The sequence below is a fragment of the Poecilia formosa genome, unplaced genomic scaffold (genome assembly GCF_000485575.1).
Source record: "Poecilia formosa unplaced genomic scaffold, Poecilia_formosa-5.1.2 Scaffold359, whole genome shotgun sequence".
Taxonomy (NCBI): domain Eukaryota; kingdom Metazoa; phylum Chordata; class Actinopteri; order Cyprinodontiformes; family Poeciliidae; genus Poecilia; species Poecilia formosa.
Genome location: NW_006800298.1, coordinates 15,161 through 28,948, shown reverse-complemented (window position 1 = coordinate 28,948; position 13,788 = coordinate 15,161). Strand labels below are relative to the sequence as shown.

Here is a 13,788-nt window from a genome sequence, read left to right as displayed (position 1 = left end):
ATTAATATGAAAATATTAAACGTACAAAGAAGAAACATCTGATTACAGAAAACATTCTGTTAGTGTGCCTGCAGAAAATGTAAACTGACTAAGCTAAATAATAAAATACAACGATCAAAATTTTTTATGGTTGGACACTGTTGAAGAATTTTGAATCAGAAGAGAAAATATTACATGGATCTGTGAAAGTGTTTATTTCTTACATTGAAAGTCTTTACATGTCTACATACATCCATTAAATCTTGGGATCATCTTTAATGACTTGATTTTTTCTCTGCTTATTGAAAATCAAGTCATCGTTATTAATCTCAAATCAACAGATTAACTTAACTGTTGTATTTAATCAAACTAAACGTTCAATCTGTAAAAGATACATCACAAAGATAAATCTTTTGTTCTAAACATGACAATTTTTTTTTAATTGTGTGACTTTCTTACTAGCAACTTGAAACCAAAACACATATCAAGACAGAAATCTAAATATTTACAATCTTGCTGAAAGGTACAGAAGTCCTGAAGTGTAAAAAAGACAGAAGTCCCCCCTCAAAAAAAGTTTTTTTTTTTTTCTACAATAACTTTACATAGCTGGGGAAGAAAGAGAATACAGTGCTATATTTTTGTTAAGTCAACCACTATCTATATGACCCGATTTGACCAGGACTACTTCCTGCTATCAAATTTAACTCTGTGGGCTAATCAGACCTGAAAGACCTTGCAGCTGACCCCATTTAGCACAAAGAACAAGTTGATGAGAATTAATTAAGTTATGTTTGTTTTAAAGTGTAGAGGATTTCAGAGCTGTTCACTCTGGCTGTAACAGGCGATTCTCTCAAGTGTTCACATGTGGAATAACAAATTTACAAAATGTGGCTGAAAAACAAAGATGAACCCGTTGGCTCAGTAATCCTGAAAGCTGGGTAAACCGGCTCTGTGAACTTGGAGTGGAATGTATGAAGGTGGGTCATTTTTCCAGACGACACTGCAAAGAAGGACAAAATGCCACCAGGCCAGTCCAGGTAAACTCCTACTCTGTTTGACGGAGCTCCATAGATGGAAGCCACTTCATTTTTGTGCAGGCCAGAGTGACCATCATCAGAGCACAGCAAGCTCCAGGACTCGTCATTCTTCCCAAGACTGCAGTCATCATTTTCTCCTTTTCTCTTGATTCTTCTGTATGTCACTGCAATGTGAACTTTTCCTCTCCACTCAACCTCCCAGTAACGGCGCCCAGCAAGACCGTCTGTACACAGCAGCTGTTCCAGGACATCAAACCTCTCTGGATGGTCAGGATAAGGCTGCTGCTCTCCTCCCACTGTCACTTTTCTGTTGTTATCTGACAGTATTAGGTTTTTATGAGTACTGTTGGGGTCCAGCATGAGTTCACAGGCATCTGATGGACAGAAATCAGTTCATTATCTGTTCAATCTTTTAACAGTTCTTGATGCTTATTTGTATGAAATGTTAAGTGAGTTCTTTGTTGATTTTGTTTTTTTGCATAAGCTTGAATGTTTCTTTCATACTTACACTTCCTCAGACCGGGTTTTAAGAACTGTGATCCACTCGGCTCAAACCTGAAACAAACCCCAGCAGTAACATTCAGAACATTTTATATTAATATAAAAGGACATGAATATCTCAAAACTAATTATAATGCATACAAGCTGTAATTTATTTATACCTGAGAGTCTGCAATGCCAGCTTTAAGTCCTTCTGTCCTGCAGAAAAATGCTTCACTCCACATTCTTCCAGATGGTTGTAGCTCACATCCAACTTTTTCAAGTGGCTGGGATTTAATCTCAAGGATGAAACCAGATCAGCACAGCCTTCCTTTGTGATCAGACAGCCTGAAAGGCTTTACATAAAAAGAGGCATGCATTAATTTTGAGTAGAAAAATATTTTTTAGAAGAATGACTGTGCTATTTAACATGGTTTGATGTGTTACTTGTGTCTGTATTTACAGTTTTACTGTCTGTCTGATATGTACATATTGATCAACACTATATTTTGATTTGAAAAGTGTTTCTTTAAACCAGATAAATACTGACCTGAGGGTTTCCAGTGTGCAGTGAGGACTACGCAGGCCTTCACACAGCAGCTTCACTCCTGAGTCTTTCAGGTCGTTGTTACTGAGATCCAATTCCTTCAGCAATAAGCATCTGGACTGGAGAGCAGAAGCTAAACCACTGCAGCTCATGTCTGTCAGATTACAGCAGCTCAACCTAAAATCACAATATTCACCGGACAGTTAACATAATTCACTTCAGTATTTATATTGAATTTGAATGTGATGCTGTTCATTAACTTACACAGCCTTAGTGGAGTTTACAATCACTGTTACCAGGCCAGTTGCAGCATTGTCTGATTCAAAGTATTTATTCAGGTAAAACTCATCCAGCTTTTCCGTTGAAGACAAGATGATGTTGACCAGCGTCGCCCACTTGGCAGGTGGCAGTTTGTCCGCCGGCAGCTTCCCAGGTCTCAGAATCGCTTGGATCTCTTCTACTAGTGAACAGTCTTTCAGTTCGCTCAGGCAGTGAAATAGGTTGTTGTTCTTCATAATACAGACGTTTTCCCCAATCTTCTTCTTGATGTACTGTATGGTGTTCTGACTGGAGCTGCTTTCTGATCCCTCTACTGTAACGAGACCTTGGAGGAAAGTTTGATTGGTTTCCAGTGAGAGACCCAGGAGGAAGCGAAGGAACAGGTCCAGATGTCCATTTGGACTCTGTACAGCTTTGTCTACAGCACACTGATGGAAATCCTCAAAGGTGGTCGGAGCTGAATCCTCTCCTGCCAGCAGATTGATTCCGGTGTTGGTGAATGTCAGATGGACATGAAGAGCAGCTAAAAACTCCTGAATGCTCAAGTGGACAAAGCAGAAAACATTCTCATGAAACAGTCCTCTCTCCTCTTGGAAGATTTCTGTGAACACCCCAGAATACACCGAAGCTGCTCTGACGTCAATGCCGCACTCAGTCAGGTCAGATTCATAGAAAAACAGGTTGCCTTTCATTAACTGATCAAAGGCCAGTTTCCCCAATGACTGAATTGTATCCTTGGTCTCTGGAGTCCAGAAGGAATCAATGTCTGTTCTTCTGTCATATTTTATATTTTTTACTTTGGACAGAACCACCAGGAAATAGACATACATCTCTGTCAGGGACTTGGGCAAGTCTCTTTCCTGATTGGTTTTAATGGCGTCCTCCAGAACAGTGGCAGTGATCCAGCAGAAGACAGGGATGTGACACATTATGAAGATGCTTCTTGATGAGTTGATGTGAGAAATTATCCTTCTGCTTTCCTCTTCCTCTGTGAATCTCTTTCTGAAGTACTCCTCCTTCTGAGGATCATTGAATCCTCTGACTTCAGTCACCAGGTCAACAAACTCAGGGGGGATCTGATGGGCCGCTGCAGGTCGAGTTGTGATCCAGATCCAAGCTGAGGGAAGTAATTTCCCCTTGATGAGGTTTGTCAGCAGCACATCTAATGATGCTGGCTCTGTAACATCAGTCAGAACCTCTTTGGTTTTCAGGCTCAGAGGAAGTCGACACTCATCCAGACCATCAAAGATGAACAAAACTCTGAACTCTTCAAAGGTGTAAATTCCTGCTTCTTTGATTTCAGGAAAGAAGAGATGAATAAGTTCTACCAAACTGATCTTTTCCCTCATCAACATGTTTAGTTCTCTGAAGGACAATGGAAAAATGAACTGGATGTGCTGGTAAATCTTTCCTTCTGCCCAGTCCAGTGCAAACTTTTTTGTCAAGACTGTTTTCCCTATGCCAGCCACTCCCTCAGTCATAACTGTTCTGACTGGTTTATCTCTTTCTGTTGAGCGTTTGAAGATGTCTTCACGTCTAATTTTTAATTCTGGTTTAGTTGGTCGCAGGAATGCCCTTTCGATCAGCTTCACTTCGTGTTTACAGTTGACCTCAGCAGGGGTTCCTTCAGTGATGTAAAGCTCGGTGTAGATCTGGTTCAGAAGCGTTGGATTCCCTGACTTGTCCAATCCTTCAAACATGTAACCAAACCTATTCTTCAGGTTAGATTTGAGTGTATGCTGACACAAGGTTATAACACTCTCTGAAAAACAAATCGACAGCACATTTTGTAATTTAGGAACATATGCATTTATGGATATGACCTGAAACAATTTAGTTTGCATAAACAAAATGACAAGAAAAGAAAAAAGATTTGTGATTTTGTGCTCTAAACTTGTTCTGACTTTATCACATTGCCAATGTATTTCATGGGGATTTCATGGTTTTGCAACAAGAACACACAAACACATGTATAAGTATAAGTATCACAACCATCTTACTGTTTAGCAGAGCGTTAGCAAGCTCCTCCTGCTTCATGTTCCTCATAAAATCCAGAGTGATTTTCAAAAAAGCCTTTTTGATGATTCTCTTTTCATTCTCGTCTTCATGGGGATCCATTTCCACCTCTTGACTCTCAGAGGATTCAGATAAATCTTGACTTAAAATCTTGCAGAAAGTTTGCAGCTCGTTCTTTGCAAAGTGTAAAATATCATCTTCAAGAATCTGTGAAAACATATTTTAAAATTGAAATGATAAATTAGCTTTTTAATAGCTGTAATTGCAACACTTACTGGAGAAACACCTATAGAATATTTTTTGTCATGACACCAAACTTTGACCTACTAACCTTGAGGTTTGTTTGATGAGTGATGAAGTCCTCTAAAGGTTTATGATGAACTCTATGGAAAAATTATTTATTTGAATTAATTGGATGTAGTCAACCCAAATTAGGTAATAAGGAAAGACCTAACAACATTGGTAATGTTATTCCTGTATTTCAAAACATGAAAATTTACAAGAAACTTCATGTTTGATCACATAAGTTTGTCACTTTTATTGGACATGCAGCTTGGAAACGGATAGTTTATAATTCCTTAGTTAGGCCTAAAAGAAATTAGGCATATATAGGACCAAATAAAGACACAAAGGGATTTGCTCCTACAGCCTTTTAGTAAGTTATTAAAAGACTTAAGAGAAAAAGAGTAAAATAATTTCTTTGTAGGTTTAGAAATATTAAAACCTCATGCAGTTTGCCTTAAAAAAAAACTTCCACTTTATTGACATAATATTAAAGTTAGACACGTTTCATACAAGCATGGTGGTGCTTGTATCTGAGCTTTTAGGAGATTAAATATCTGACATTTTATGGGTTTCCTTTAAATGCCAGTTCATAAGAATGTTATTGGACTGACTTTTCAAAGCTTGTCTCTACAGCTTTGACCCATGAACAGGGTCTTCCTGGAGGCTGTGATTTGACAGGCAGACATGACTGATGCTGATGAAATCCAGATAGAACTGTTTGTCTTCCAAGTCTTTATAAAATGTAAGTAGCAAAGAGATGAATGTGTCATGCTTGTATGGATTATCTCGGGGTTCTCCATGTTCTTCCCACAGTCTAAAAACATGCATTGTGTTTAATGAGTGTGCTGCGCAAAATTTATCACCTGGAATTGTCTAATTTGCTGCTTATAAATCATATAAGAGCAGTTAAAAATATATTTTGGCGTCTGTTTGGGTCGTATAGTGTTCATGTCTGTATTTATGGTTCCTTTTGCTGTTGTAAATACGGGGAAAAAACGTCATGACTGTGTCTCTGGACAAACTCTGAAAACATGACATGAAGCTGATCCAGATCTCAACTAATGTCCTTCTAAACCACTTCAGCCGGATCTTTGTGACCAGTAATCATCCAGAGAGTTTGTTGCTCAGGGAGTTCATTACTCAATTCTAAGACTTTAGAAACAATCTAAACCAACAAGGCATGAATTAAGGAGACTTTTGACCCTACAGCTATGGAAGCATTCAGCCAGTACTCTCCACGCATTGAGTCCTAGTCAAGCGAAAAGCAGTTACAAAATTTTCTAAAAGAAAAAATGAGCTTTGAAGTTCTCAATTTACCTCTCAGGTCTTGCCTGGATGTCATGTTCTATAGAAAGTTCATCATTTCCAGGCAGGTGAGCTTGTTTCTTCACTGCACACTGACTCACAGCAGCAGCACCTTAGCAAAAGAAAAAAAAAAAACACATACAGCAAACCAGATGTAATGGTTTAAGCCATTACATCAAAGCAGCATCACATGATGTTTCGTAACCCTCCTTCTGCAGAATTAGCATCAAAATGCCCATGTTTCCAAAACTGACAGAGCACTTTTAGACTCTATTAACTGAGGAAATATGAACCAAAGTGAAAAAAAAAGATAATCAGTGAAAATCAGCAGTAATTTATCTTATCTTGGTAAAAAACTGTTTCCTTCATTTAGCCTCCAAAAGTTTTATTAGATGTAATTGAAAGTTTTATTTGTTTCAAATACAGTTAATAGCTATTGATAATGATAAGGAAAGTAAACAATTAAATTTATCTTGTATTGTCTTTGTATCTGTGTGTTCTGTTAAAGGTGTAAAAACACATCAAAGTTCCTTGTTTGTTTAAAGCTAACAGGTTTGTCCAGTTCCCTTAAGTCAGGACTTCAGTTGAATCCACAGCAGAAACAGCAAAGAACAATTTTAACTCTTTACTCTCCCATAGTCAGACATTTAACACCAGAAGCAGAGGGATGATGTTTGAAAGAGGTTTGGCTTGTTCCTTATTGAAAGATAAAGTCTCAACATGTAATAGAAACTTTTAAATATTCTAATATAATATATGCTGCAATATATCATATAAGAACAGCTGGTGAAATGAGTGTTGTTCATAAAATAATGAAGTGCTAAGGATGATGCAGAAGTACTTTGCTTTAGCTACAGCCAATCAGGATTGTGTTTTGATGAGTACATTTCTGGTCCAATCTGTCTATAAGAAGAAATGACCAGATGGTAATTAAAATGGTAATTAAAAGTTTCTTACTGTTCAACAGAGAGGAATCCACCTCCCCTTGTTTCATCCTTTTTAGAAACTGCAGAGCGATGGCAAGAAAAGCATCGCTGCTGCTCCTCTTCTCATCTGCATCCTCCTCTTGGCTCAGACATGTTTCTTTGTGATCTTGTTGCTTTGGGAAGTTCTTCAGCTCATTCTTTATAAAAGCAACAATGCTCTCCTCGAGGATCTGTGATAGAACAGTTTACAATGAAACCTTAAAATCATGAATATTAGAAACTCAGCTACATTTCTTTATTTACGAAAGATTAATCTATAAACATCACAATCTGAAGAATATGACTTTCTCACTTTAATCATCTGTTTTCCTTTTCAGAAGCTGATAATAAACCCTTTTGATTAAATATTTTATCAAAGTAAATTAACTACCATACTAAATATCTGCAGGGTATAAATATAGACTTGTAACACAACATGAATAAAACGAATAGTTCATATAAAATATTTTACCTTGTCCTAACTTATTTTAACTCATGTTTTAGTTCTTTATCTAAGGCCAGACTACATGTAAAATAAAACTGGAACTTCATTCAGAACTGTTTAAATTTGGTCCTTAAATCTTAACGTCTTTGTGTAATGAAAGACTGTCAGGTTTATGTTAGAACTGACAGACAGATCCCATTTCTCCCAAGATGACCACATGCAGTAGTTAGAGGTGCAACTCAACATTATTACAAACCTTAAATATTGGAACCAGGTTTTGTTGAGGAACTGTAAAACGCTCTGCTGTTTCCTGGTAGCTTCTGTGGAGAAGACACAAGTAATTCCTATGGATGAATAAACCCCACAAACACAAACAATCCACAAGATAGATAAAAAAATCAACATGTTTTCTTGAAGTGTGCTGAATATAAGTCATCTCATATGGTGACTTGGTGCCATACACAAGAATACATGTGTATGCTTTCATAAGTTGGTTTAGTATTAATTGATAAACTTACTGTTTAAACTCAAGAGGATAATCCCGAGATTTGTCACTTTTTAATGATTCACAGCTTGGAGAGGGAGATCTTCTTTGGTCAGAGCTGCAAGACAACAAAGAAAAGGTTCAATTTAAACGATGAAATGTGAAGCTCACTGCCTTTAAGAAAAATGATTAAAGCTAGTTTCTTTACAGAAACTCTGGCAAAAATATTAGATCTTGAAGTTTCAATAAACAGATAAAAAATAAATAACACAATTGGACAATTTAGATACATAGTTATAAGATAGACTAAGTTCTTTTGGTTGAGAATTTAATAATAATACATTGAATTAACATAATTTACTTAAAATGGTTCAGATAGACAGACAGACATTTGTCTTAAAAAGTGTCTAGACTTATGTGGGCTTCTGGTAAATATTAATAGATAAACTTACTGTTTAAACTCAAGAGGATAATCCCTAGATTTGTCACTTATTATGGATTCACAGCTTAGAGAGGGACCTCTTGGAGTCCTTGAAAAAAAGTTCAAAATGCAACATTTAAATTAAAGTGGCGCAAAATCCCTAAAAGAAAACATTACAGCCAGTTTCTATTTGCAACAAGTCAATCAGGGAAATACAATTTTTAAACCTTTAAACCAAAGCAAACTGACAAAAACAGCACAAATTAATATGCATGTACTTGGCAACAATAGCAGTAAGAGATGAAATAACTAAAACTATAAGTAAGAAATCTATGAAAATCATGCTTTGTTTTTTGTTGAGTCACGAAGCATACAGAAACACATGATGGAGTGAAACTATGTGAAAAAGTAGAAAAACTAAAAGACTTACACAACACAGTGAATAGTGAAGGAACCAAGTTGACAGCAGTAGTTAACAGACAGGGTAACAAAAATGAAAACTGGAGTATCCAGTAATGAGCTAAGAGAAGCACTGAGCTTATAAACTGAGGCAGAGGTGACAGAAGAACTAATCAGAGGCAAAGAGGAAAAACTGAGGCAGAATGCAGATCGATGGAAATTATGGGTTAGAAAACTGCAAAGCAATTATAAATTCAATAGATAACTTACAGTTTGAACTCAAGAGGATAATCCCTTGATTTGTCACTTTTTATGGACATGCCACTTGGAGACGGACATCTTCCCTGGTCAGACCTGGGGCAAAATAAGATACAAAAAACAATAAAGTTAAAATGCAACTCGATATTTGCAAGACAAAATAAAATTAGTTTCTATGTGCAGCAGGTCAGTCAGGGGAATGGAATTATTAAACATTGAACTGAAAACAGCATAAAATAATGACATATTTATTCAAATATTGGAAGTAGACAGATGGAGGGCCAAAAACATAGATAATAAAAGTGTAGGTTGGGAGCATTTGTAGGTTTAAATTTGACGCAATTAAAACAAAAACACCCCCCAAAAATCATGACATTTCTTTGTTTGTGAATTCAGTTGCATCACTTTGTCTTATCTACTGTGTGGAACTACTAAAATCTAACCAAACTATTACAAAAAAGAATCAGGATTGTAAATATTGAGGGGGAAAAGGAGCACACAAACTCACTGTTTTAGTAACTAACATAGAAACTGTCTTATTTGTACAAATTATAAATTGCTGTAAAACAGATTCATTTAAAAAAGAAATACCATAAAAAGATATTTTTGGGACATGTATAGCTGAGGATGAGTTTTAGAGAAGCTCCTTGTACTTCTCAGTCATATGGGTCTCAAACTGTGGTTGCTGATACCAATAGAAATCTTTACATGTTGAATAAAGTAATATAACATTTAGATGATCAAGTTTCTTTTGTTTGGAATGAAATTAAATAGTCAAGTCAAGCTTATTTCCATGGCACAATTCCTCAGCGAGGTGTTGGTGAAATGTGTTTTACATCATAAATCATCATACAGTCATCAGTTATCAAAAAAGCAGTAAACATTACATTTTGTCAATTGCCATCATCAAACTAAGAAAAATAAACTTAAGTATATTAGCTTATAGAAATTTACATTGAACTTTTTAATGTTGATGTATAAGATCTCAACATGTTTTGTTGATAAGTGCCTCAATGTTGTGAATGGTGCCTCATAAATTGGGGTATATTTAATAGATTAACTTACTGTTTGAACTCCAGAGGATAATCTCTAGATTTGTCACTTTTCATAGATTCACAACTTGGAGAGGGACATCTTCCCTGATCAGACCTGGAAAAAAAAAAACAGAAAAAAGAAACATTTTGGAACTCAGTGCCTCTTGGTAAAATGAATAATCATTAAAAAAAAATTATTTGATCATTGTATTTAGATATTTTTATAATATAGATTGACTGCAATCTAGATTATAGTGACATTTAATTATAGAAATTAAAGGTGAAATTGTTTATTTGTATGGAGAACTATATAATTTACCAAACTTTTTGTGAAGCACCTAGAGAAGATTTATGTATGTTTTATTATTTGCCTTAATATTCAGTTGATGAACTTACTTTTTAAACTCAAGAGGATAATCCCTGGATTTGTCACTTTTCATGGATTCACAGCTTGGGGACGGACATCTTCCCTGATTAGAGCTGAGAAGAAAATTTAATAAACAAACTCAGACAAAGGTATGTGAAGCTTAGATGAGAGCTAGTATATATACATTTCTCAGTCTGAAAAAAATAAATAAATTGACCTTGAAACAAAGGGGTAAATAAAGCAAAATTAGACTATTTAATTGAGATACATTTATATATATTCACTAAATGGGTTTGATAGAACTTAGCTGAAATAAATGTAATTTAATTGTAGAAATTAGATGGATCTGAATTTTATAGATGTAAATTTACCATGTTTTTATACTAAGTTGCCCAAAATTTCTGAGTTTTTAGATTGGTATATTATACATAAACTTAGTAGGTTTAAATTCAATAGATAAACTTACTTTTTGAACTCGAGAGGATAATCCCTGGATTTTTCACTGTTCACTGACTCACAGCCTGGAGAGGGACATCTTCTCTGGTCAGACCTGGAGAAACAAGTTAGGGAAACGTTTGTCAAGCAAAAACCTTAAGAGTTTGAAGCTAAAACATAGCAAGGAAAACATAAAACAAACTTGAATTTTTAATTTAATTTGTTTAGAGCATTGGTACTGTAATGAATTTAAAGGTACACAGACATCATGGTTTGATTACTGTAAAACTGGACATTTGGTTAGACATTTCTTATCAATAAATGATAAGCAGGTAAAGCCAATAACTATGGATGGATTATACAACAGTAAAAACAATTCAAAGTGGTCAGTGCTGTTGTTTTGAATAAATAAGTTTAAATCTATTTGATATGTAGATTATTGAGTGTACCAGATGTACTTGAATGCATCACAAAACGTGCATGATAAAAGTGCAGCTTTTAGGGAAATCTCCTCTAATCAGAGGGACTGGTAATTACACATGTAATGGACTATTGTGTTCTGTCATATGCTCTGCAGGATAATCAGCTGGATTTAGTGAAGCCCATATCCAGCTACACTAAGCTGGATTTGGGCTTTAACTGATTTTTCTCCAGTACTGGTGATGTTTACGTTCAGCTTGACATTAAGGTGAGTAACTCAGTTGAGCGTGGAGCGATGCTATGTACTTTATTGATGTTCGCTGATACTCCTCTGTTTAAATTTGTTCAAATTTGTTTTAAAGTTGTGCAATAGAGTGTTGCATTGTGTACTTTATTCCATATTTGTTCAGGTATAAAACTAGGCTGTAATTGTTTGGTACATATTTATATGAAGCTGATAGTGGAGTCCCATTTCACCCCTAGTTTCAACAGGATTATTTATAGATTTGTAACATTTTATAGACTCAGCCTGGAGAGGGATAGATTACCTTTCCCTGGTAAGAGCCAGCCTGTGATGATGTGTAGAAGAGCTCCATGACCCACAACTAGTCAGTAGATCACTCATTTTGAGAGATTGTTAATTGAACAAGTGAAGGATCATTTATATTTCCCTTGGAAAAGTAACAAGGAATAAAATCCTTATGTCCTGGCAGCCTTGTACCCTTCACCACTAGGGGCAAATAAAAGTTTTCATTATTCATCTTACCTCTCATGTCTGTTCTTCTTGATGTAGTCCTCAGTCAAGCCACCGGTCACAGATAAACATATCTTTCTTTTTTCTGGAGACAAACTCATGGCTGGATCATCTTCACCAACATTCATCCTAAAAGTAGAATCATTTGGATTATTACAAGGGAAGCTTTGTCTTTCTCTTTGTAGGGCTCAGCAAACCTGGACTTTCTTCTTTCTCTTGTCTATTTATAGCCATAAAAAGTGAGACTGTCACATTTCTACATGAATCATTGGTTATTTCCACCTCTATTTTCATTTATTTAAAATGACATTAAATCAAATCCAAAATTCACCTCTATTAAAATATTGTATGACCAGTATAAATGAATCTTTTTTTAAGTCAGACTATTTTATATTCAGAAGATCAATGATAGCATAATATATTTCTGCAGCATTAAAATGCTGCAGAAATATATTATTTCTATACAGCTATACAAGGCTGTTGAACCTAGATGGCTACATTTAATAGTGAGTCAAATCAAATATATTTATTCAAGGTATTATCTAGGGTAGCATGGTGGTTTCAGTACAGAGAAAAAGACAGAGTGAGACATTAATGAGCTCACGATTAGTCAGAAGAAGTTCAGGCTACCGGCTGAACTGCAGACAGAAGACGAGCTCAAACATTTGGATTGTTTTGCTGCCACCTGCTAAGGCCGTTTTAAATCACGTTAATCAACTCACTAACTGAAAGTTGGCAAATCATTGTCCCCATGTTGTTGCTGTACTTGTTAATCATACAGTCAGCCATGTTCTGTCATAAACATACCTGATATTTTTTGAGTTTGTCAGTTTTTATCAAATTTGGCATAGCCTAACAGTGCCATTGTTTTATCATAATTTAGAAGTCAGTATCTTGTGCAGTAAAACTGAAAGCTGTATTCAGGTTTACGAAATCAATCACAATCAGTCATGACGCAGCGATTATAGTTCTTGTTGTATGTTGGGAGTTTGGAAACCCTTAAGCTTATTTCATAGGTAATTTAAAAACCAGAAAATAAAAAAATAAATAAACTAAGTACTTACTTTGCCTTTTTCCATGAGAATCACCTCAGACCAACCAAGAGTGTAAGTAAAAGCCTGTCACAGCGAACACCTTGCTTACTGGTTGAAACAGGTTCCTTTAAACGGGTAGAGCAGCTCCGTGTGCCATGGTGAAAGGTGAGTTGGTAGTTCTTCACATTTCTATCTAGAAAACACCTTCTCAGTTTCTCAAAACGCAGAAAGTATCTGTCCTGTCCATATAATCCAAGGAACACATGAAGATTTTCTGAGTGAAACGTAGAACGTCTCGGTTAGACGAATGTGAAAAAAAACAATGGAGACTTTGTTTTTTGTTTTCAAAACATTTCCTCATTCATCAGACAAGGAATTTCTCACAGTTCAAAAAACATGAAGGTGAGTCAACAGTTGTTAAAGCAACATAGTTGGCAACCATGAAGCAATCTAACCTGTTTTTACCATAAAATCCCCTCATCAGTTTTCTTTTCAGAACAAAGGCAAGCCTATAAGCATACTGTGTACTCAAGTTTAACTTCCCAACAGTATGCTTTTAAAATAAAATAATATTTTTAACAACTAATTGTCTCATCTAAAATGCTCACTTTTTTAATACTCTCTCCCTCCATTTTCAACTTATCATCCCATAAACTCATCCTAAGAGCTTTTGCTGATGTATTTTCCATTTCTGGGACTTCAGGCATCAGATTTGCTCATAAGATCTAATATCCCATGAAATTTATTTTGTTTTGTGAGGAAGGTACAGACCTAAAGTGTTTTATGCACAAGCTTTGTTATTGTAAGGTTATTTTCTGTCTAAAGAGTTTGGCTCTGCTGTGGT

The 13,788-nt window shown here is 35.6% G+C and overlaps 1 protein-coding gene across 1 annotated transcript; it reads right to left on the bottom strand.

Moving 5' to 3' along the window:
* Positions 1-170: 170 nt before the first annotated feature.
* LOC103153669 (NACHT, LRR and PYD domains-containing protein 3-like) lies at positions 171-13,344 on the bottom strand. Its single transcript, XM_007574673.2, has 18 exons — positions 12,975-13,344; positions 11,923-12,039; positions 10,768-10,851; positions 10,331-10,414; positions 9,966-10,049; positions 8,913-8,996; positions 8,275-8,352; positions 7,857-7,940; positions 7,595-7,658; positions 6,886-7,084; positions 5,941-6,040; positions 4,670-4,721; positions 4,323-4,545; positions 2,308-4,084; positions 2,047-2,220; positions 1,679-1,852; positions 1,525-1,571; positions 171-1,390 (listed from the first exon to the last, which is right to left on the bottom strand). Exons 2-18 carry the CDS (start codon positions 12,036-12,038, stop codon positions 858-860), a joined length of 3,957 nt encoding a protein of 1,318 aa, XP_007574735.1. The 5' UTR covers position 12,039; positions 12,975-13,344; the 3' UTR covers positions 171-857.
* Positions 13,345-13,788: the final 444 nt, after the last annotated feature.